The sequence below is a fragment of the Trachypithecus francoisi genome, unplaced genomic scaffold (genome assembly GCF_009764315.1).
Source record: "Trachypithecus francoisi isolate TF-2019V2 unplaced genomic scaffold, Tfra_2.0 Contig01665, whole genome shotgun sequence".
NCBI classification, from domain to species: domain Eukaryota; kingdom Metazoa; phylum Chordata; class Mammalia; order Primates; family Cercopithecidae; genus Trachypithecus; species Trachypithecus francoisi.
The window spans coordinates 565,090-585,299 of record NW_022681447.1 but is presented as its reverse complement, the minus strand read 5'-3'; the positions used below and the strand labels follow the sequence as shown (position 1 = coordinate 585,299).

General features: G+C 52.1%; 1 protein-coding gene across 17 annotated transcripts in view; it reads right to left on the bottom strand.

Annotated features, from left to right (window-relative positions):
- Positions 1 to 1,796: 1,796 nt before the first annotated feature.
- Positions 1,797 to 20,210, bottom strand: part of TOM1L2 (target of myb1 like 2 membrane trafficking protein) — a 133,731-nt gene continuing 115,317 nt past the window's right edge. For 7 of the 17 annotated variants that reach the window (XM_033196588.1, XM_033196636.1, XM_033196630.1 and 4 more), the window contains 2 exons: positions 15,829 to 15,915; positions 7,197 to 9,308 (listed from right to left, as the gene is read on the bottom strand). In XM_033196588.1, coding sequence (XP_033052479.1) covers positions 8,931 to 9,308; positions 15,829 to 15,915 — 465 coding nt within the window. In that variant the 3' untranslated portion in view covers positions 7,197 to 8,930. The other 10 variants (XM_033196696.1, XM_033196651.1, XM_033196675.1 and 7 more) reach the window with 9 other exon arrangements.

The window sequence follows — 20,210 nt, the reverse complement described above, 5'->3', positions numbered from 1 at the left end:
AGCTGGCCTACCCACAGGCTCCCACAATGCACACCTCAAGTGTGCAGCTTCAGTGCCCTGGGGCTCACTTCAGAGCCTCCTCTCCCTGCAGGCCCTGGAAGAGGGCTACGACACTTACTGACTGCAGAGTCCCCTTGACTCTGGGAATGGAACCAGGCTGCACGTTCCCCAAGGGCAGGACTGGAGCAGCCCTGTCCCTCCCCTGTGGCATCAGCCTGGCACACAGCAGGCTCTCAGGAACACTGCTGAAAGTACCAGTGGCCTAGGTGTCCTGGTGATCCACAGTGGTGCCTCAGGACCAATCTACCCTCCACAGGGTAGGGATAGAGTTCAGGCCTCTTTCAGTGTTCACATTGCCTGCTACAGTGCTGGGAGCACATAATGAGCCAGGGTCTATGCTGTCTGTTCAAAGGGACCTGGGTTTGCAGCCCCCCACCCCCACTTCAGAAGCCCACTCCCCTTCCCCCCTGGGTGTGGGAACCTCTGTCTCCCTCCAACTGGTCAGAAACAGGGCTCTGCAGAGCTCCCTGGAGCCCAGGGAGGCAACTGGCCAGAGGGAGCTGGGTGCTGCCCCTTCTGGCTACAACTGGTGATGGTGGTGGTCCCAACACCGCCCCTGCCGTGACCTGCCTCGTATCAGTGGGCAGGAGAGCCCCTCCTGAGCCACCCTCCCAGAGGGCTGCTGCCATCTTTATCTGCTGGCCATGGAAGTGGTGTCTTTCCTGCCCACTCCATGGCCCTGTCTGGGAGGTCTGGCTCTGGGTTGGTTGCTGGTTCTGCCACTACTCCCTGTGTGGCCTGGGGCAAGCGTACAGCTTTTTCTAGTCCTCCATGTCTTCTCTGGCATAGCAAGGGGTTGGGAAGATCTCCAGGTTCATCGGGGGTTTGCCGAGTCCACCCTGACTTGAGGTCTGTCCTTAAGCCCCAGCGAAGGGATTAAAGGGCCCTCGGCCTCCCAAGCCACCTGGAGAAGGCACAGGTCCCACAGGCTCCCACAGTGCACCCCTGATGGTCCCCTATGTCTCTGGGCCTGAGGGGCCTCCTTCTGGGAGGACAGCTGCCTTACAACAAAGGGCTGCAGGCACCCACCTCCAGGACAAGGGGAGGGGGAAAAGAAGCCTTTTTAGAAAGGGAGAGCAGGCTGCAGGGATGGGAGGAGACAGGTTTCTTTTTGGGGGGATAAAAATGTTCTAAATTTGGTTGTGGGGAGGATTGCCCAACTCTATGAATATTCTGGACTACTTAATTGTACACTTTAAATGGGTAAACTGTATGCTATGTGAATTAAATCTCAGTAAAGCTGTTAACAAAGAAAGTGTGAAGTCCACCTGGCTTGGAGCAGCACTTCTCAAATTCAGTGCCCGGCACAGGCTCTGCAGATGATGCCCAGCTCAGCTGTGGCAGCCCAGCTGAGGGTGGGGGCTGGGGCTTAGAGGGGGTCGGGGCTGGCTCAGGCCTGCTTGCTCAAGGCCTGGGTGCCCTGGGCAAGGATGAGTGGCCGTCTCCTGCCCATCTGGGACCTAGGGTGAGACCTAGGAACAACCACCGCACTTGGTCCTAGAGTCCTAGAGCTCTCAGGCAGGTTGTGGCAGGTTCACAGCTGCTCCCACCGACGCCACAACCTAGGCCATGCACAGGGATTTTCCCAGCCAGGTAACGGGCTGCTCAGGCAGCCTGGCCACTGGGGAAGGGTGGACTGAGGGTCCCCATGACCATCTCTGCTTAAAGAAAGCAGGTGGTCAAAACTGGCAAGCCCTTCGGACAGTCGTAGACAATTCAACAGACCACACAGGCACAATTTGTTCAATTACTTATTTATTGTGGAGTATTTTACATGCAAGAACTCAACTAGAGAGAGGGTATCTGGAAGGAGGACCAGTGGGGTGGATGGATGCTCTGAGCCTCGGGTGCACTGACCCACCCTCCAGAACCAGCTCTGCCCACAGAAACACACGACAGTGACAAGAACACTAAACTTCTAGGACGAGTGGACAGCAAATGCAACATTCAACACATTCCTCTTTTCAGGTAGCCCCCAACAATCCTGAGAATCCTCAAAATTAAGTGCAAACTTTAGGAAATAAATATCTGTCCCCCTCTCCGGGAGAGCCTGGAGGTATGGACAGACAGAAGCAGTTCTGACTCAGGGGCTGATGGCTGCTCCCAGCAGCTGGTGGCTGCAGGGGAAGCCTGTCTTGGACCCCACAGATAGGAAGGGCTGGTGACGGGCACTGGGGGAGGCAAGCACTTCAGGGGCTGACAAGCAATGTCTCTGGGGTGGAAACATTTCTCTCTGCGTGGGGAAGACTGGCTGTCACCCAAATGGGTGAGATGTCCCCACAGCTGACAGTGGAGAGGCTTCTAGGGGCCACCCCAGCAGTGCCAGAGGCTGAGGCCAGGCTGCAAGCAAGCGCTCCTTCACACTGCTCTTCCAGAGCCGCCCAGGGGCTGGCTTGGCCCCAGGTGGGCCCATGGCCTACCCTGAGCCATCCAGAAGGCTGGTCGCGACTGAGTTAGAGATGTGTGTCTGCGGGGACCCAGGATGGGGTGTGGCAGTGGGAAGGACGGGGGCAGGAGCGTGGGCATTGGCAGCAGCTGCCCTGCGAGCATCTGTTGCCCCTGGGCCATGCAGAGCCCTTGCCCCAACTCTCCCGGCTTGGTCCTCTCCTCCCCAGGGGCTGGAGTGACAGCACAGGCCCCCAAGCCCACCAGGTGGCAGGGTGGGGAGATGGGGGAAGGCCAGTGAACCAAGGCACCATCACTCACGCGGAGGCGCTAACAGAAAGACAGGAGGACAGCTGGATGGTCACCTTTCCCTCCAGCCCAGGCCAACAACAACCCCTTGAGGCTCCAAAGCCCCTTGTCCCATGCACGCTGGTCAGCGAGCCGGTCATTCTCTCAGCCTGGCCACAGTTGGTCTGCTCAGTGCCTGCAGGCTGCCCAGGCAGGGCCACTCTGTGGCAGACGGGCCGAAGGCCCACAGTGCCGGGGGCCCAACTGCACATGGCGCCATTCTCTGCTGCCCACTGGCCAAAACGGTAGGCAGGAGGGAATGGCTTGTTTTCACACCTCAGCACACAATGAATACAGAAAGGGTTAAACACATTCCCAAGAAAATATTTTGACAAAGTAAATATTTTAACCTATAATCAGGTATAATTAGTGCTTATGAGGAATCCCAGCAATAATTTAGTGTAATTAAGTATATACTGTATCTGTGATTTCTAACACTCATGGAGAGGCTGGTGGGCCTTGAGAGTCCAGGTTTCCTGACAGGATCGCGCCCCCTTCCTGGACCAGGCAGCCTGAGGACTGTGCTCCCCAGACGGTGGAGTCTGGGAACAGAGACCTCAGGACAGGACATCTCGCCAGGGCTGAGCGGAAGCCCCTCTAGGTCACTGGGGCTGTACTTGCTTCCTGTGCAGGTCTCAAGCAAGAGCTCCCTCTGCCTACAGGTGGGGAAGGCTACCTCTGGATAGGAGGTGCAAGTAGGCACTGGAAAGCCACCCGAGGGGTGGCTCCAGGCCAGGAAGGCAGGTGATACTTGTCAGCATGGCCAATGGCCTCCTGCCAGCCCATACAGGTCCACCACTCCCTGCTGCCCCTGGGGCAGCCAGGCCTCTCCAATCATGGCTGGCAACCAGCTGGCGCTGGAGCCAGAGCGGGAGCTGGAACTGGGGTGGGGCAGCCCTGGGCGTGGGTATGAAAAACAGCTTTGCTGGGGGCTCCCCAGGAGGGCACCTATCCCAGCTTCACGCACTATGGAAGCCCTGCTCCTTTCAGAGCCTCCAGGCTCCTGACCTTTTGGGACTCCCCGTTCCATGGGGCAGGGATGCTGGCTCTTCCCTCCGAGGACACTGGGTCTGGGCTACAGTGGTGAGGCTGCAGAGCACTGACTGCCCGAGGTCCGGCCGCCCACCACCCGCAGGCCCAGCTCTGGCAGGGACTCAGAGACAACCCAAGTCACAACCCAAAGGCAGCCAAAGGGCTGGGGCCTCTGGGTGCACCTGGGCCATCCCAGCCACCTTTTCTGCAGCTCAAGTGAAGCCAGCTGACTTCAGAAGTCTTGACATTCAAGCTGGCCTCAGGGAGGTCTGTCTCTGAGAAACATTGAGGAGACAGGCAGGGGCTCATCAAGCGTCAGGGAGCAGAGAGGCCAGGTGTGGCACGTACTGCCAGAGAGGACAGGGCTAGAATCAGGCTGGCCAGGCTCCATGGAGGAGCTCCCTGGGTGAACCTGAGGAACTGGAGTGTGACATCCCCGCTAGTCCCACCCTCAGCCAGACCGAGGTCTCCTCTCAGGAGGAAGCTGGAGGGCTGCTAGCCTGGCATGGGGTCCTGGGTCTGGCAGCACTTGCTCTTCACTGAACAGTTCCTGGTGGTGCTCAGCATGGCTCCCAGCTGAAGTCGCCATCCTGAATGCTCCCCAAAGACCGTGTCACTGGTCTCTTCTCCTGTCAAGCCCAGCCCCCTTTCCCTGCTTGGCTGGTGGTCTGGGCCATCCTGCCAGATGGGAAGGGCTAACTACACTATGGGTCAGGAACCTGTGCTGACCTAGGCAGTGCATGCTGGAGGGGACAGGAACAGACTGACCCAGTGAGCTGGGCCCAAGACGCACGGGGGTGTGCACAGCTGCAGGATTCTCCTTCTTCTGAGCAACAGCAGCTTGGTGAGAGGTGTGGGGGAGGTGTCTGGCTGGACCAGCGCCTGGGATAACCCATGAGTCCCTTGCCCATGGCCAGGGGACACACCAGTGAGGACACAGGATGGGAGTATATGTTACCAGCCCCTAGCTGCTCTGTCTGCCTTCAGGATCAGCTTGGGGAGACAGTATAAATTGGTGGCCAGAGAACCTCTGAGGTGGGAGGAGACCAGGCTGTCAGGACAGTCTGTGCAAGCAGGCCAAGGCCGATGCCAGGGAGCAGTGCGGGGGCCTTAGTGCTGCTCAGGCCTCTCAGTCATTGGGAACCTCCAAGCATGCTGCAAAGTTCTTTACTGCTGGCTCTGGAGGCAGAGGTGCGAGGCTACGATAGGCCAGGCCACAGCCTTGAGTGTGGCCCATGTGCACACCTGCGACACTTCCCCAGGCAAGCCAGAGCAATGCCTCCAATACAAGCCCCTCCACAAGCCAGGGCCAGGTGTGTGGGTGTGAGCCTGCAGTGTGTGCACGGCAGTTTGGTTTATTGGTAGTGTTGTCTCAGCAGCGTGCCACATGGCCACCATCTGCGGGCTGCCTGCTGCCCTCCCAATTGTCCTTGGCCCTCTCCCTGCCCTGGGAGCCTGCAGGGCCCCTTGGTGCCAGGCTCAGCTGCTGAGCCAGCTTGGGTGTGAAGCCTGCGCTGGCAGCTGAGTGATGGAGAGAGGGTCAAGAAGGTGAGAGACCCTCCGTGGACACCCAGCAGAGCCTTCTCAAGTGCCGACAAGCCAAACGTCACAAAGTGACAAGTCCAAGGAGGGAGACCAGGCCCCAGGTGGGTGCAGCGCACCCTGCTCTTCCAGAGATGCCACAAAGCCCCTTTGGGGAGAGAGGTACCCAGGTGGGCAGAATGCCTGAGGAGGTTGCTGAGCCAGGCAGAGGTGAACACAGGGCAGGGCCAGGTCTGCTCCTTCTCCGTGGGTGGGTGGAGGAAAGACAGTCCAGGTGGTCTGCTCAGGAAGCACTGCCTGGGGCTGGGCCACTCTGCCCACTCTTCCTTGGAGGAAACATGGGCAGAGGGGCCCGTAGTGGGAGGGAAAGGAGTCTCTGGCTGCAGCTGTCCCACCACTCAGAGAAAAGAAGGTGGCTAAAGCTGGTCCTGACTAGTGGGAAGCCTGGGAGCAGACACGGTGGCATTTCCATGGAGACACAGGTGTGCAGGCCGTGTGGAGCTGGGGATGTAGGAGTGGCCAGTGCCTGGTGTCCATGGGGTGCGAGTGGGGACCCGCCATCTGGGGAGGCAAACCACAGAGCCGCTCACAGGGCGAAGAGGGCATCCTCTGACCGCTCTGGCTTCTTCCGGCCAGAAGGGTTTGAGGCTGGGGCAGGAGCCTCCATGGGGGGCGAGGGGAGGTCAGGAACCATTTCAGCAGCTTTGGCTCTTTCTTCAAGGAATTTATCAAACTCTGCAATACAAACCAAGGCAAGGGTCAGGGTTGGTGAGGGCCGGCCACCAGAGGAAGCGCACCCTTCCACTCCTCAGCCTGTTTCCTCCTCTAGGGCAGGCATGAAGCCCATCTAGGAGGGGAGGGCTTTGTAAGCTGCAGTGTTGGGGGAGGGTCCCGGCTGTGCCCAGCCCTCCGGCCCGGTAGGGAAAGGCTCTGGAAAACACAGCCCAGAGCGCTCACCCAACCACTGACCATTTTCCAAATCAGCACTGGGTTTTGTCCATTTTCCAGTTTGTCCATTTTGTCCAGTTTGTCCATTTCCAGTTTTGTCCATTTTCCAGATCAGCACTGGGGGTGGGGCAGGGTAAGCTGGAGGGGCCGGCTCCTGATTAACCAGGCAGGAACCATCCCACCTACCCTACCCTTGCCCACCAATGCGGGAGACTGACGAGATGCTAAGGAAGGCAGTGGGGAGGGGGAGGGCCCCATTTATATGGGCATCCAGAGCTCGGGAGCAGGGTCCTCTAAAGTTTTCCTCCCTGCACAGCGCTCTGGTCAAAGGGTCTGGCAGACTTGGGGAGGGGCGACAGAAGCATGGAGAGGCAGGTGGAGCGGGGCAAGATGAGCTCGGGGAGGCAGGATGTGAAGGACAGAGGATGTGGGGGGTAGCCACGTGGGAGAATGAAGACCTCGGAGAGGCTCCTCTTTTCTGGCTCAGTGGCCCAAGGGTCCTGAGGCGCACCCCCACAAACTGTGCGTGTCTGAGCTGGGCTGAGCACCTGTGGGTCAGGACCAGGTAGCAATCTGCACCTGCTATTCACCAGCTCTGCAACTTTGTGGAAGTCACATGTTCTTTCCGACCTCTGTTTCCCAATAAGCAAGATAAATCACACTTCCTAAATCAGCATAAGACCTGGGTGGGACCAAGCCAGCCGTGAAGTCCACGGCTCAGGGCCTGGCACCAGTAGGTGCTCTGGCAGCGGGGGCTCCAAGGTGATGGGGGCTGGCTCCTGTGCAGCCTGGGCAGGGGCAACAAAAGGGGGCTGTAAGGCCATTGGCCAGGCCGTACCTTCACTTGTGACACCCTCCTCCAGGTCATCGCCCTTCTGTGGGAGGAGCAGAGAGAATGAAATTACGGCAGTGGTCCAAGCACTGCCCGCCCAGCCACCTCTGTCTGCCCATGGCCACCCTAGGGCAGCACTACCCAGGGCAGCCCAAACAAAACTTCCTAATTTCCCGTTTCCAGATTTCTGTAATAGTGAAATACTGCTCTTCTTATTGGAGAACGAGAAGCCTTGTTTCAAAAAACAAAAGCAAAAAAATTCAAATATGTTTTAGGTTTTGATCCTCCAGAAGGGCTGGAAAGAAAACTCCAAAAACGGTGCAGGCTGGTTCTCCAGCCTGGGCTGAGGAGGGCAGGACCCTACCTTCAGCACTCTTGAGGCTCTAGGGAGAGGCACAGAGCAGTAGCCACAGGGGTGTAGCCTGAGCTACAGAGCAGTAGCCCGAGCACACCCTGAGCACACACAGGGTCACGTGTGCCCAACACAACACCCACTCGCTGCCAGCCACAGGGTTTCTGGGAAGAGGCTGTTCACACCAATAGCTGGAAACCGCACGAGGCCTGGATGGCTCAGGGCCACAAAGCCCACAGCACAGGGCCTGTCACTCATGAGGTAGGTACTTTGGCAGTGGAGGCTGTACCTCCAGAAGCCATGTCCTGCCGCCTCCTGGGAGCTGCACCAGCCTCCTCCTGTGGCCCAGATTATATCACCTGCTGCTGGCTCCTGAAGGAGCCATGGAGGTTCTGTGCACTCAAAAATTAAAGTGCATCAGATTTGATTTTGTTTGGAGAACACAGTAGTGTCTTGAGTTCACGGGGTTCCCTGGGGACTGGGGAAGAGCAGCATATGCAGGGCCTCATTGGGAAGGGGCAGGATGGGGAAGTGATAAAGCCCTGGGCTGGGCTAGGAGACCTGGGTTCCTTCCTGGCTCTACCACTGACCTGCTATGTAGCCTTACTGGACACATCCCTTCCCTGTCTGGACCCTGGGGTCCCCCTTAGAAGTTAAGGACCTTGGTCCTTCCTGCCTTGCTTCTGTGAGAGAAGCAATTTCTTTCCGAGGCATCCCCTTGGGAAAGATGTCCCGGGGTATGTTCTTCCTCCCTGACACCCAGGCAGCTGCCTTCTTTGGCAAGGCATGTGTTTGGAAAGCCTGACCTTCTGGGGAGGAGGCCCAGAGCAGCCAGAGGCCCCAACCTGAGGCCTGCTGTCCTAGTGTGGGAGGTGGCCACGTCACCAGCCCAAAGACAGCCAGGCTGACCCTGTGGTTAAAGAACTCAACAGGCTCTTCTGCCTGGGGACAAGGCCCCCTGCAGAGGAGGCAGCTAGGAGGCAGATGAGGTATCTCCAGCTCTGGGGGAGAATCCAACTACCCCATGACTCTGGGCAAGCCATTTCCCAGAGTGCACTTCTTCACCTGCCACCCTGACCCCCTACTGGGCTGCTGAGAGTGAAAGTACTTTGTGAAGAACAGAGGGAGGGCCAGCAGTTATCATGGGCAGCCACTGCAGCTCTCCTTTCTTGGGACCTGTTGCCATTTTCAGATGCATAGTATCCTCATCTTCTAGCCCTATCTCTAGGATGGAGACAATGGGTCTTTGGGGCAGGGGCTCTTTTAAATAAAAAATCAGGAAGGGAGGAGGGGGATGACAGCGAATTAAAAACAAAAGCACTGTGTGTATACTTCACAATTAAAAAAAAAAATAAATGAAAACAAAAAACAAAACAAAACATGCTCCCCCCACACTCCCTCCCTCCAAAAACCAAAGCACGCACACACATCTTAAATGGAAAAAAAACTGGGGGGAAGGCAAGTGTATGTTTTGGAGCCGGCTAAGGCTAGGACTGTGTGGGTGAAGGAGTTGGTGCCCAGGGCCTTGCCCCAGCACAGCTGGCCTCCGCAGGCCTGGAGGCCGCCGCAGCACCCACAGCTATGGGCTGATGTCGGGGAGGAGGAGCAGCTATGGAGCTTGCCCAGACCTCCCTTCTCCACTGACCCAGACAGAGGTGGAGCCCCTGCTGATGCTCCCCCAAGGCCTGTCCTCAGAAGAGCCTCTGCCGCTCCACACCCCACACATGAAATAGAAAAGTCGAGTCTCACCAGGTCGGTCCTGAGCCACACCTCAATGTCGTCCATGACAGAGGGCTGCACAACGGGGATCTATGGAGGCGACAAGCAGCGGACCAGGCAGCCCCCACACAGCCAGCAAGGGGAGACAGAACACCGGAACAAAGAAAATCATCAACAGCAACCCCAAATAAAACCAAAATGTACACAGAGCAAAAAAACACAATTGGCACGGCACACAGGGGCAACACAGGGCAGCCACGTGTGAGATGGCAGGTGAGGAAAGCAATGAGGTGCAAACGATAAGAAGCAGGCTGCCCAGCAGGGCCGGCCGTAAGAAAGGTGGCTGTACGCGTTCTTGAAATGGAGAACTTTTTGACTATGGGTGTCCACACTCACATTGCAGGGCCTCTCAGCCAGGGGCTGCAAAACACCTTCTAACCTCAGGAAGGCGCTGCCATGCAGGCTGATTTTGAACTCAGCCACTATGACAGTCCGCTGTCAAGCCCAACCCAGGGGAGGCCAAGTGACGGCCTGCCCAGAGCAGGGTACAGGTACTCAGAGGGCAGGGCAGCACCAGCCCTGGGGGATGCAGAGGGGGTCTGTTTGCTCAGCTGAAGAGATTTTGAAATGCATCCTGGTGCATTTCTGAGTGGAGAGAGAGGAGGTACGTGCTCCGTCGGGCTGGGTGTGGCCTGGTAGACAGAGACAGGAACATCTTACCATCAACAGAAACACAGCAAAAAAGAGGGCTCTGATGACAAAGGGGACTATGGGGCTCTAGTCTTCTTTGTGTCTCTTTAGGGGAAATTCATGAAGCAGCCCTGAAAGCAACAGCTCCCTTTAGTCTCGTCCTTTCTTCCCTGTGTTCAATGGCTGGCTGTGCTTCAGGAGTCAAAGAAACAAAGTTCAGCTGAGCACTGGGACACTGCAGCCAGAGCCAGGGAGGTGGCGGCTTCCAGGCAAACTCAGGTGTACCACGGGGGTGCCTGAACAGTCACCTTACTCGGGCCCCTGTGCCAAGCACCTCAGGCACAGAGACTCTGAAAAATCCATGTGGCTCAGAAGGTTTAACTTGCTGTCAAATATGACCTGATAAGAAGTAAAGGTAAACTTTAACTCCCCAGAAGCCATGTTAATGGAATGTTGGCTCCAGCCTAGAGAAATGAGGTGATGGCCCTTAATCACCTCCTCGCCTACCCTGGTTCTGGGAGGTTCCCTTTCAGGGCTCACTTGCAAGACCCCTGTTTCCATAAAACAATGCCATCACTGTGTCTAGAGCTGGCTTCACCCAATGCCATGATCTAGGGTAAGACTAAAGTAAAAATAAGCAGTAAAAGGAATACCCCAGTGTCTATCAAATGTAAAAAATAACATGACCTTCACAAAGAAAAAGAATAACATACATCACCAGCAGTGATGTGACAGCTCCAGTCCTGGAGGTTGACACCGGCTGCTGATGATGGGGGAGGGTGGTCTGGGGCCCCAGGTGGAGTCCAGCACTCTGAGCAGGTGTCTGCGATGCCACCAGAGCTCTTCACTCCCTCAGTGAGCTTGGCTGGCCCCTTGCTCTGAGGAATGTGCTCTGTGTCCTACCTTCGGATCCAGTGTGGGAAGCCCACAAGAGCACTTTCAGAAAGGCCCAAGCCAGTCACTGATCAGATTAGGAAACGTCTGTATTGCCCATTATTTCTTTGACTTACTGGGGACTTAAGAATGTTGAATTGAGCAGGGCATGGTGGCTCACTCCTATAATCCCAGCACTTTGGGAGGCTGAGGAGGGTGGATCACCTGAGGTCAGGAGTTCGAGACCAGCCTGACCAACATGGAGAAACCCCATCTCTACTAAAAATACAAAATTAGCTGGGTGTGGTGGTGTGCGCCTGTAATCCCAGCTACTAAGGAGGCTGAGGCAGGAGAATCACTTGAACCCGGGAGGCAGAGGTTACAGTGAGCCGAGATCACGCCATTGCACTCCAGCCTGGGCGACAAGAGTGAAACTCCGTCTAAAAAAAAAAAAAGAATGTTTAATTGAAAAGGTATCAGGGAGTCTTATCACCCAGAACTGAAGCTCAGAAAGTCAGAGGCATCTCCAGAGAGAAAACACCCCCACACTAGTGGTCAGAGTGCACACCAGCCCTGTTTTAAACCTGACCAGCTTTTGTCCACTTAGCAGAAACTGAGATTAGATGTCCTGAGCTTTTCCAATGCGTTGCAAAAGCTAGAACAAAGACATTAAGGGGTCAGGGGCCTTAAACCTTCAGATTTTTCTTGTTAATTGTTTTGTTGATGTTAAAGAACAAATCCCTTGAGGCCTTGGGTCATACTTTAATTTTCTTCTTTGGGGATTAATCTTGAGAGCCAACATGCTCAGAAAATAAACAATGATACTTAAGAAATTCCTCACCCCCTCAAAAATAATTTCCCAAAAGCCGGATCATGGGAACCCTTTTCTTCCCTGTCCTAGATTTTTCCACGTAATTGGTATGTTTATGGAATGGCATCCTCCAGCCCAAGCCCTAGAGGGCGGACTGAGGAGGAGAGGGCACTGGGTAGGGTCCATTTGGCGCCTCGCACTCACTGGTGGCAGGACCTGGGGTGAGTCACTCCTCTCTGGACCCCACTTTCTTCACCAGAGAGCTCCCGAGTTTCTTCTATCCTAAGAAGCCTCAGAGATTTGGGTGGAGAGGCAGGAGGCATCTGTGAAATAAGGCGATTGCTAGGTTGTATTTGGCTTTCAATTCTTATGACTCAGAAGAAGAAAGTTATGACTTCACTTTCAGGTTGGTGCTTCTGTTTTCTAATTCAGAAACCCAGGGATGTCAGAAATTATTGGAATTGACTCATTACCATATGAAAGCCACTTGGCCTCAGGGCGTGAACCATGGTGAAGCAGGGTGATGGTTAACAGTTAAGCTTACATAACGTAAGCTTAAATTGACTTTCTTGTGGCTGGACACAAAACCTTAGCTATCTAAACCTGTTGTCCTGGTAAATAAATGCCTTGAGTATTATAACAGGGCAAAGTTCCTTCCAATAATGTAGGTGCTATCAGACTCAGACTAAACATGTACACTGCTTAGAAAATATGAACTAAAGAAACTGTAGGCGGCCGAGGATGCGTGCCTTGTCAGGCTAATGGGAGGGAAGTAGGGCCCTGGCTGGAGGAGGAGGCACTGCACTGAGTCTTAGGGGACTCTGTTTCTTCGCTGCAGCTTTGGGCGAGTCACCAGGCCCCTAGGAGGCCTCAGTGTCCTCATCTGTCAGACTAGGAGCAGGGCCAGCAGATTCCTAAGAAGGCTGTTGGCTCTGATATGTCATAGTTTTATTTTTATTATTTTTTATTTATTTATTTTGAGACAGAGTCTTGCTCTATTGCCCAGGCTGGAGTGCAGTGGTGTGATCTCAGCTCACTGCAACTTCTGCTTCCCAGGTTCAAATAATCCTAGTGCCTCAGCCTACTGAGTAGCTGGGATTACAGGCGTGAGCCATCACACCTGGTTTTTTTTTTTTTTTTTTTTTTGTATTTTTAGTAGAGACAGGGTTTGGCCATGTTGGCCAGGCTGATCTCAAACTCCTGGCCTCAAGTGATCCGGCCAGCTCGGCCTCCCAAAGTGCTGGGATTACAGGTGTGAGCCACTGCACCCAGACTGACGTGCCATAGTTTCAGCATTTTACTGGGCAATGATCCAAGCTGAAGGCTGGTCTGAGGGATCTGAAGAAGAGTATGAGTTGGAAGAGAGCGACAGAAAGGAAGAAGACATGTGAAGAGAGAAAAGGAAGGAAGCTAGCACAGGAATGCCCTCTTTGGAGGCATTCAGACTACTGCCTGAAGCTCATCCCCTCTGAAGATAGGTAGGCCAGGCTGGCTTGGCTGAGGCAGTGGTTAGACCAGCCCTTCCCATTTTCAAAGTCCATAGACAAGCATCTTGGATGTCAGAAGTCACAGGTTTTGATCTGAGTGGCAGGTGAGCCATCCTGTCAGCCGATTCTCACTTGGAACTGCAGGCAGGGGCAGCTCTGCCTCAGGGATCAGGAGGGAGGGTTGCCAGCCCAAGGGGGAGAGGTATGTCTGTCTGGTACTCCAGGGGTTAGGATTATCCTTCCAGAGTAAGAGGAGCCTTGGGGGCCTCCAGGTCTGAGGAGGGAGTCCTGCCCTCCAAACCCAAGCCTGGGTTTTGGCAGCAGCACTCTTTACTAACCTACCTCTGTTCTTGTTTTGACTTAGATTCTCTCACATGAAGATATCTTCCTGGCTGCATCCTGCATAAGGGAGACAACTCTAGCTGATCACCAGCCAGGAGAGGCAAGAAGACCTTACACTAGAGAGGCTAGGGAAGGAGAGCACAAGCCTAGCAGTCTCCCTAAGAGTTGCCTGGCCCTAGCCCATTGACAGATCTCATCTCTCTTCAACCAGTAATGAGCCTGGTGGTGTCAGTTAACTTCTGTGTTGGCTATCCAAACACCTGAGTCCCAGGAGCATAAGGGTTCCACCCGATGCTCCTCTGCAGGTTCCCACAGCCCCACACCTACAAGGAAACCCACCTGTCCAGTTTTCAATGCAACAAGAACAATTTCTGCAGCTCAGGTGTGCTATTTCCAGAGAAGCTGTGAATCCCTTCCTATGACACTTCAAGCACCACCCCACTGGGACGATGTCTAAAAGCCTTTGATCTCACTCAACAGTACAAAAAGTTTCCAAGTAAAGAATTTGTACTCGGAGGTTTGAAAAGACTCAAGGTTTCTACACTATGGGAAATAAGGCAAAGCAATTAATATTTGTTGTAAAGAAAAAAAAAAACAACTGCAGTCAGTCAGGCGAGACACCAGGTTAGCTGTTAGTTAGGTTTGTTTCTGGGAAGTTAGAGACTGGAGCTCTATGTGGGGACCTGGCAGTGGCGAGGCAGTCTGTGTGGCCAGAGGCAGGCACCACTGCCAGCTGCCAAGGCCACCCTCATGGGAGTTTGTGTGGGCAGTATCCTTTTTTGCAGGATTAACAGGCACAAGGGCACATGGGCTGGATCTTCCCAATGAATAGACATGGTCTCTAGAAGCCCGGCTGCAAGGGCCCCCAACATGTGGGCCAGAGCCCAGTCTCTCCCTGAAGAAGCAAATGAGAGGCCTGGGCCAGTGCATCTCTCTAAGAATGGGCTTGGGGTCTAGTGGAGGAACTGCCTTCTCACCCTGAGCAGGAGTGTGCCGCTGCTATGACAGGTGGTGGAAGACCTGCCCAGGCTGACAGCAGAGCTGTGCAGAGGGCACCAGCTCAGGCTGGGTGGCAGGCAGATGCTCCTTGCTCCCACGGCTCTGGGTGGTCCTGCATGGCCCAAGTTCCTGCTCACTGGTCACGCTTTGCTCAAGCAGGTGGCCCCTGTGCTGCTTGCAGTCTAGGACCTGCTGGACTTTCCTCTGGCCACAGCCTAGCATAGCACACCAGGGGCAGTTATATATTCCTCTCACCCCACCCCACCTGGAGGGAGAGGCCCATGTTTGCATTGCTTTCATCATCTTTCTTTCTCTGCATTCTCTCCAGCTCAGCTTCCACCACATGTACCCAGAGCTCTGGGCTCCGCCAGAGGTGAAATGGTCATCCCGAGGCATACAGCCTGAGATGAGCTGACCCTCTCTCCATGCACCAGGCTCAGGCCACCTGAAAAGACAAGGCAGGAGAGACCCTTGCAGGTCTGTGGGCCAGGAAAGCTCTGCTACATGAGGACTAACTGTTTACAACATTGAACACTCCTGGGCTTTGTCTTCTTTTTATGCTGTTTCTACTGTGTTGGTTTTTGTTGTTTTTTGTTTTGTTTTGTTTTGTTTTTGAGATGGAGTCTTACTCTGTCACCAGGCTGGAGTGAGTGGTGCAATCTCAGCTCACTGCAACCTTCGCCTCCCAGGTTCAAGCAATTCTCCTGCCTCAGCCTCCCGAATAGCTGGGATTACAGGCACATACCACCACACCCAGCTAATTTTTGTATTTTTAGTAGAGACAGGGTTTCACCATGGTGGCCAGAATGGTCTTGATCTCCTGACCTCATGATCTGCCTGCCTCGGCCTCCCAAAGTGCTAGGATTACAGGTGTGAGCCACTGCGCCCAGCCTGTGTATTCTTTAAGAGGTTTCAAATCATTTTGAGGGACTTAGTGGACACAAGTAAGTATATTATAAAAATCTGTCAAGTCTAGGACTGCCAAATTCACAGGCCCTGGGCTAGAGGGGACTTCCCTGACTGGTCAGATGCTTTGAGTCTGTTCCCTTAGAATTGTTCCCTCCCAAGCAAAAGCTACAGTGACTTGTGCTCATCCTGGAAAAGTGAATACTGCCCGGAGCTCTGGAGACAGTAAAAGGAAGGAAAGGACCCTCTCCTCATCCCTGCTAATGTCCCAGACTCTTAAGGCCCGGGGGCAGGGAGGCATTTTTGGGACTGGGAATCTGTGGCTTACAGAGAGTATGCAAAAATAGGAGGGGAAATTTGGCACCCCTATCAGAAAGAGAGAGTGTGGCCTTGTACTGTCTGATTCACAAAGGCTTGGCAGGTCACAAGAGGAAGACATGAGCTGTTACACAGGTAGGGGCTGGGGTGGACAGCAGGCTCGGCTCGGCTGGTGACTCCTCACCATTCCTTGGGTTATGAGCCAGCTGTCTATGGGCTCCAGGTCATACTCCCCACCTCTACCTTTCTTCTGGGCCGAGGACAGAAAAGTCTCAGAAAGAAAAGTCACAGCAAGACCCATGAGAAAGAAGTCAATAGCACATATTGTGGAAACAGAAAAGTCACTCTTCAGATGTGACCCTTTGCCACGTAAGGAAATCTGATGCCCTGCTCCCAACCTCCACCCCTGGCATGTCCCCCTTACCTGCCTGGAAAAAAGAAGAAAAGTTTAGTAACCAAGAATCCCAACAGGATAACACACTCATGCCAACTACTCCTGTGCCCTTGGAAAATCTCCTGGAGATCACAGAAGGTTGACCAGAGCTGCTTCTCTCGATTACGGCTATCAGGGTTGGCAGGCGGTCAACTTTTCAAAGAACCAGCTTTTACAAAAGCATTTCTACTTTTTTCTTTTTCCTGCATTTTTTCTTTTTTTTTTTTTTTATCTTTTCTAGTGGCTTGTGTATTCTTTTTCTAAACTCTTGAATACTAAATTTAGATGTATTCTTCATTGCCTTTTAAAATATTTATTTATTTGAGGTGAGGTCTCACTATGTTGCCTAGACAGGGTCTCAAAAACTCCTGGGTGCAAACAAAGCAATCCTTCTGCCTCAGCCTCCTGAGTAGCTGGGATGACTTTTTCTTTTTCTTTTTCTTTTTTTTTTTTTTTTTTTTCGAGATGGAGTCTCGCTCTGTCGCCCAGCCTGGAGTGCAGTGGTGCGATCTCAGCTCACTGCAACTTCTGCCTCCTGGATTCAAGCAATTCTCTGCCTCAGCCTCCCAAGTGGCTGGGATTACAGGTGCCCGCCACCACACCTGGCTAATTTTTTTTTTTTTTTTGAGACAGAGTCTAGCTCTGATGCCAGGCTGGAGCGCAGTGGCACAATCTCGGCTCACTGCAACCTCTGCCTCCTGGGTTCAAGAGATTCTCCTGCCTCAGTCTCCCAAGTAGCTGGGATTACAGGCACATGCTGCCATGCCCAGCTAACTTTTGTATTTTTAGTAGAGACAGGGTTTCACCATGTTGGCCAGGATGGTCTTGATCTCCTGACCTTGTGATCCACCCACCTCAGCCTCTCAAAGTGCTGAGATTACAGGCATGAGCCACTGCGCCTGGCCCTGATTTTTGTATTTTTATTAGAGACAGGGTTTCACCATCTTGGCCAGGCTGGTCTTGAACTCCCACCTCAGCCTCACAAAGTGCTGGGATTACAGGTGTGAGCCACTGCACCCAGCCCTGGGATGACCTTTTCTTGACTGATTTGGTTGGATTTGATTTATGGAGGTGTGGCTACATATAAGTTCATTTCATTTATTTCATTTCATAATTTCATTTCATTTCATCATTTCATCATTTCATTTCATTTCATCATTTCATCATTTCACTTCATCATTTCATTTCATCATTTCATTTCATCATTTCATTTCATCATTTCATTTCATTTCAACATTTCATTTCAAATCATCATTTCATTTCATTTCATCATTTCATTTCATTTCATTTAATCATTTCATTTAATCATTTCATTTCATCATTTCATTTCATTATTTCATTTCATTATTTCATTTCCTCATTTCATTTCATCATTTCATTTCATCATTTCATTTCATTTCATCATTTCATTTCCATTTCATTTCATCATCATTTCATTTCATTTAATCATTTCATTTCATTTCATCATTTCATTTCATTTCATCATTTCATTTCATTTCTTCATTTCATTTCAGTTCATCATTTCATTTCATCATTTCATCATTTCATTTCCTCATTTCATTTCATTTCATCATTTCATTTCATCACTTCATTTCATTTCATCATTTCATTTCCATTTCATCATTTCATTTCAAATCAGCATTTCATTTCATCATTTCATTTCATTTCCTTTCATCATTTCATTTCTTCATTTCATTTCATTTCATCATTTCATTTCAATTCATCATTTCATTTCATCATTTCATTTCATCATTTCATTTCATCATTTCACTTCATTTCATTATTCATTTCATTTCATCATTTCATTTCATTTCATTTCAAATCATTTCATCATTTCATTTCATTTCATTTCATCATTTCATTTCTTCATTTCATTTCATTTCATCATTTCATTTCAATTCATCATTTCATTTCATCATTTCATTTCATCATTTCATCATTTCATTTCATCATTTCACTTCATTTCATTATTCATTTCATTTCATCATTTCATTTCATTTCATTTCAAATCATTTCATCATTTCATTTCATTTCATCATTTCATTTCATTTCATCATTTCATTTCATCATTTCATCATTTCATTTCATTTCATCATTTCACTTCATTATTTCATTTCATTTCATTTCATCATTTCATTTCATTTCATCATTTCATTTCATTTCATCATTTCATTTCATTTCAAATCATTTCATCATTTCATTTCATTTCATTTCATCATTTCATTTCATCATTTCATTTCATTTCATCATTTCATTTCATTTCATTATTTCATTTCATTTCATTTCATCATTTCACTTCATCATTTCATTATTTCATTTCATTTCATTTCATTTTTGAGACAGAGTTTCATTCTTCTTGCCCAGGCTGGAGTGCAATGGCGTGATCTCAGCTCACCGCAACCTCTGCCTCCCGGGTTCAAGCGATTCTCCTGCCTCAGCCTCCTAAGTAGCTGGGATTACAGGCATGCGCCACCATGCCCAGCTAATTTTGTATTTTTAGTAGAGATGGGGTTTCTCCATGTTGGTCAGGCTGGTCTCGAACTCCCAACCTCAGGTGATCTGCCCGCCTCAGCCTCCCAAACTGTTGGGATTACAGGCGTGAGCCACCGCACCCAGCCTTCCCCTTCTTTATTGTGTTCTTAAGTTCTCCTTTGGCCTCGTTTTCGTTTCTAGGTCAGCATGGCTTGGGATGGGACAAGGTAACCTGAAATGCTGCATGTGGGCAAGAATATGTGTAGACACACACAGCCCACAGGCTCTGCTGCCCTGTATTGCTGAGGCTGTGGCCATGGCATCACCCCATCGAGCAGTAAACATGAAAAGCAATCTGATGGCTGGGTGCAGTGGCTCACACCTGTAATCCTAGCACTTTGGGAGACCAAGACAGGCGGAGTGCCTGAGGTCAGGAGTTCGAGACCAGCCCGGCCAACATAGTGAAACCCTGTCTCTACTAAACATAATTAGCTGGGTGTGGTGGTGGGCACCTGTAATACCAGCTACTCAGGAGGCTAAGGCAGGAGAATAGCTTGAACCTGGAAGATGGAGGCTGCAGTGAGCCAAGATCATGTCACCGCACTCCAGCCTGGGCGATAGAGCGAGACTCCATCTCAAAAAAAAAAAAAAAAAAAGCAATCTGCCTACCACTGGGTGGAAAACCTGCTAGAGTCATCGGGACCTTTGAAAACAGGGAGCTAGTCCAGGCCACACACGCAAAGGGCAAAGGGCAGGAAGTCACTCACATCTCCTGGGCTCAGACCCAGGCCTGGGCACTGATAATGGCAGGGGTGCAGCAGGACACGCCCTGGCATGGACAAGGTAGGCCCTGGAGCCAGTGTGAGGGACAAATGAGGTCAGCCTCGTAGGGACACAACAGGGCTGCTCCCAGTGCAAGCCAGGGTTGGCCAGCAGGAGGGGATGTCCTCACCAGGCAGTATCCTGGTAGGCCCCTCGCTGGGCTCTCTAATGCCCACCCTGGGGCAGGTGGGAGGACATTCTAAGTAATGGGAGAATCAGAGCCATGAGCACTGCATTTATTTTGGGTGTCCCAGTCTCAGGGGTTCAGGTGGCACTGCCCACTCCTGTGGAAAAGCAGGGCACTGAGGACCCAAGGCAGCCAGTTGACTCTTCTGCGCCCTCTGGTGACCAGTGCAGAGGGATGCATGCCCTCAGATCCACCAGGCAAAGGCCAGCATGGATGAGGGAGTCCCTTCCCCCAAGAAGGAGCATCCCCTGGAAACCAGCACTGCTGCCTGCCTGGGTCGACTGAACAAGGACTTTAGAAGGCTAAAAATTGGTACCCAGGAAGCAAACAGCCCTTTGCAAACCTTCCTGTCCAGTGGACAGATGATCACTGCCCTCTCTAGCCCAGCTGGGGGACCCAGACAGGACTTCCAGCTGTTGTTGGCAGCTATTCCAAGGGCCCTCCTCCTCCCTGCCCCTGCAAACAGACATGCATCCATACACATTTCTTAGGCAAAAAGAAAAATATCATGAGAAGCATTAAGACACATATCCTTTCCCCTTTAGTAATCTGAAAGTGTACAGAAAGCATGGCTATGTTTTGGGGAGGGCTCAAACACATACCATTCCCTCCACTTCAGTGTGCTGCACCCCCTCACCACCACAGAACACCC